Here is a 3067-nt window from a genome sequence, read left to right on the forward strand (position 1 = left end):
CCTCCCGGGTTCAAGCGATTCTCCTGCCTCAGCCTCCTGAGTAGCTGGGACTACAGGCACGTGCCACCACACCTGGCTAATTTTTGTATTTTTAGTAGAGACGGGGTTTCACCATATTGGTCAGGCTGGTCTCAAACTCCTCACCTCGTGATCCGCCTGCCTCAGCCCCCCAAAGTGCTGGGATTACGGCGTGAGCCACCGCGCCTAGCCCCGAGATGAATTTCTAAGAGCCTGGTGCCTCCTCCCGCTCCTGGCACCTCTCCTCTTCCTGACTTCCTCCCTGCTGAGCTCTGCAGATCTGGATGCTACTTCCTCACCTAGCTGTGGGTGTGAATGTGGTGCAGGACGTCTTGACCTGCTCAGGGTCCTGACTTTTGTCTTACGGGCAATCTTGCTCCTGAGGCAGAAGGATCATTTGAGCCCAGGAGTTTAAGACCAGCTTGGGCAACATATTGAGACCTCATCTCTCCAAAAAATTCAAAACACGAGGCAGGAAGATCACATGAGCCCAAGAGGTTGAGGCTGCAGTGGGCCCTGATAGCACTACTGCACTCCTGCCTCGATGACAGAGAGAGACCCTGCCTCAAAAAATAAATAAATAAAATTTTTTAAAAACCTGCAAATCTTAAACAGCTACTGAGCCTGTGACACCCTCTGGGTATTTCCTGTCATGGGTGCTGGTACAGGTCTGACCTTGATGACAGCCTGTCTTCCCTGGGGAAGGACCCAGTTCTACAACTGTTGCGGTCTGTGCTTCTTGCCACAAAGGTAACAGAGTAGAACTGGGGTTGTTCCTTGGCCTGGCCCTTGGAAGGCTAGGAGGTTCTCTGTGTACAAGTGACCCAGGTCCCCGAAGGAAGTACTTCATGACCCTATGAAGAGGGCTTCTGCCTGGCAGCCACTCCACGCCATCCTCAGTCACACTTGACTGAGGTACATTTTAGAACAAGCCTCCTGCTCATCCCCTCCTTCTGCCTGAATGGGCAGTCAGCACTCTTCATTCAGCCAGGCCTGGTTAGAAAACCCCTTGACTGTGTGTTTCTGTATGGAATAGATGGCCTACTGCCAGCATATTGGGGTGGAGTTCATGTTCATCAATGACCTGGAGCAGTGCCAGTGGATCCGGCAGAAGTTTGAGACCCCTGGAATCATGCAGTTCACAAATGAGGAGAAGCGGACCCTGCTGGCCAGGCTTGTACGGTCCACCAGGTATGGGTCTGGCCCTGGGCCATGGGGCAGACATTCCTAGGGAAGCAGCGACCCTCTATTGTTCGGGCCTGTGTGCAGCCTGTTGGCCGAGGTGAGAGGGGGTTTGGGGTGGTGCAGGCAAAGCTCCAGCTGCAAATGTGTGAAGAGACACCAGGCAAGTAGAGTCAGCCTTCAGAGTAACCTCTGCCTCCTGCATTCAAGCGATTCTCTTGCCTCAGCCTCCTGAGTAGCAGGGATTACAGGCACATACCACCACAGCCAGCTAATTTTTACATTTTTAGTAGAGGTGAGGTTTCACCATGTTGGCCAGACTAGTCTCGAACTCCTGACCTCAGGTGATCTGCCCACCTCGGCCTCTCAGAATGCTGGGATTACAAGCATGAGCCACCGTGCCTGGCCCAGAACCCCCTCTTTTGGATCAGGAAGAGTGACATTGCCCTTCAAGGTGTCTTGGTTCCCTGTCCAGGTTTGAGGAGTTCCTACAGCGGAAGTGGTCCTCTGAGAAGCGCTTTGGTCTAGAAGGCTGTGAGGTACTGATCCCTGCCCTCAAGACCATCATCGACAAGTCGAGTGAGAACGGCGTGGACTACGTGATTATGGGCATGCCACACAGGTATGGCTAAGGGCGCGCCCCACCTGGTTTCTCACCATCTCTGTGGGCTGTGTAGGAGGCACCAGGTAAAGGCACTGAGAGCAGCTGTTTCCTCCTTGAGTGCCAGTTGTGAGTCTGGGCTCATCTGGTTCCTGAGGGTGTGTTGTTTTGCAGACGATTCTCACATTCCCTGCCTCTGGAAGACTGCAAAGTCATGATCACAGCCAAAACCACGTGTAGTTTCAGACTGGCGTTTGGCCTTACATTGCATTTTTATGAAAGTTAAACCAAGGTTCCCTGGTTGGGGTCTAACCTGGAGAGAAGGCTGCTTCCTGACATTGGAGAGGAGGCCAAGACTGTGAAAATAGGGAAGGTATAGGGAGGGAGGAGGGTAAGGAAGCCTCAGGCCCATAGTGTTGCTGCACCTTCTACCTTTCTGCTGCCTACCATGGCCTTGATTGCCCAGCAGGCTCAGTTCCCACATTAGCTCCAGTTCACAGCTATCCTTGGGCTGTAAACCGAGGAGGTGCCGTGCCCTGGGGGAGGGAGAGGGGATTGTAACACCCTCGTCTGCCATCTGGAAGCCGTGACCTCAGGCTCTGCTCACCCTACTCTCCGGTATGTTCCAGAGGGCGGCTGAACGTGCTTGCAAATGTCATCAGGAAGGAGCTGGAACAGATCTTCTGTCAATTCGATTCAAAGCTGGAGGCAGCTGATGAGGTGACGCACCTGCATAGAGACACATCCAGCATAGCCCCAACTTACACAAGACCCCTGGCTCTACTTCTTTCTTAGAATGACTTACGGGGGTTGGTTCTTCTGTACCATTTGTGATTTGCCTTCCTTGTTGGAAGAATTTTAGTGTTGGAACAAAGGTGGCCAGTGGCCCACCTCCTGGTCAGAGGTCCGGCAGCCCCACTCTGAGTGCAGGGGTGTGTCCCCTCTGGCTGAGGGACATTCTCCCTATGCCCTGGATGAGAATGATCCTGGGAAAAGGCCTCCATGTCCTTCTACGTTGGGTTCTTGGGAGTAGAAATCCCATATAAGGCTGGGCGTGGTGGCTCATGCCCCGTAACCTCAACACTTTGGGAGGCTGAGGCAGGTGGATCGCAGGAGTTCAAGACCAGCCTGACCAACATGGAGTAACCCCATCTCTACTAAAAATATAAAATTAGCCAGGCATGGTGGCGCATGCCTGTAATCCCAGCTACTTGGGAGGCTGAGGCAGGAGAATCGCTTGAACCCAGAAAGTGGAGGTTGCAGCGA

The 3067-nt window shown here is 53.3% G+C and overlaps 1 protein-coding gene across 1 annotated transcript in view; it reads left to right on the forward strand.

Annotated features, from left to right (window-relative positions):
* The window catches only part of OGDH (oxoglutarate (alpha-ketoglutarate) dehydrogenase (lipoamide)), a 94136-nt gene that overhangs the window by 63845 nt on the left and 27224 nt on the right, over positions 1–3067 (forward strand). The window contains exons 6-8 of the mRNA XM_011983287.1: positions 1055–1209; positions 1676–1822; positions 2431–2521. Of these exons, the coding sequence (XP_011838677.1) occupies positions 1055–1209; positions 1676–1822; positions 2431–2521 (393 nt within the window). The remainder of the gene's footprint in view (positions 1–1054; positions 1210–1675; positions 1823–2430; positions 2522–3067) is intronic.

The sequence above is a fragment of the Mandrillus leucophaeus genome, unplaced genomic scaffold (genome assembly GCF_000951045.1).
Source record: "Mandrillus leucophaeus isolate KB7577 unplaced genomic scaffold, Mleu.le_1.0 Scaffold248, whole genome shotgun sequence".
Taxonomy (NCBI): Eukaryota; Metazoa; Chordata; class Mammalia; order Primates; family Cercopithecidae; genus Mandrillus; species Mandrillus leucophaeus.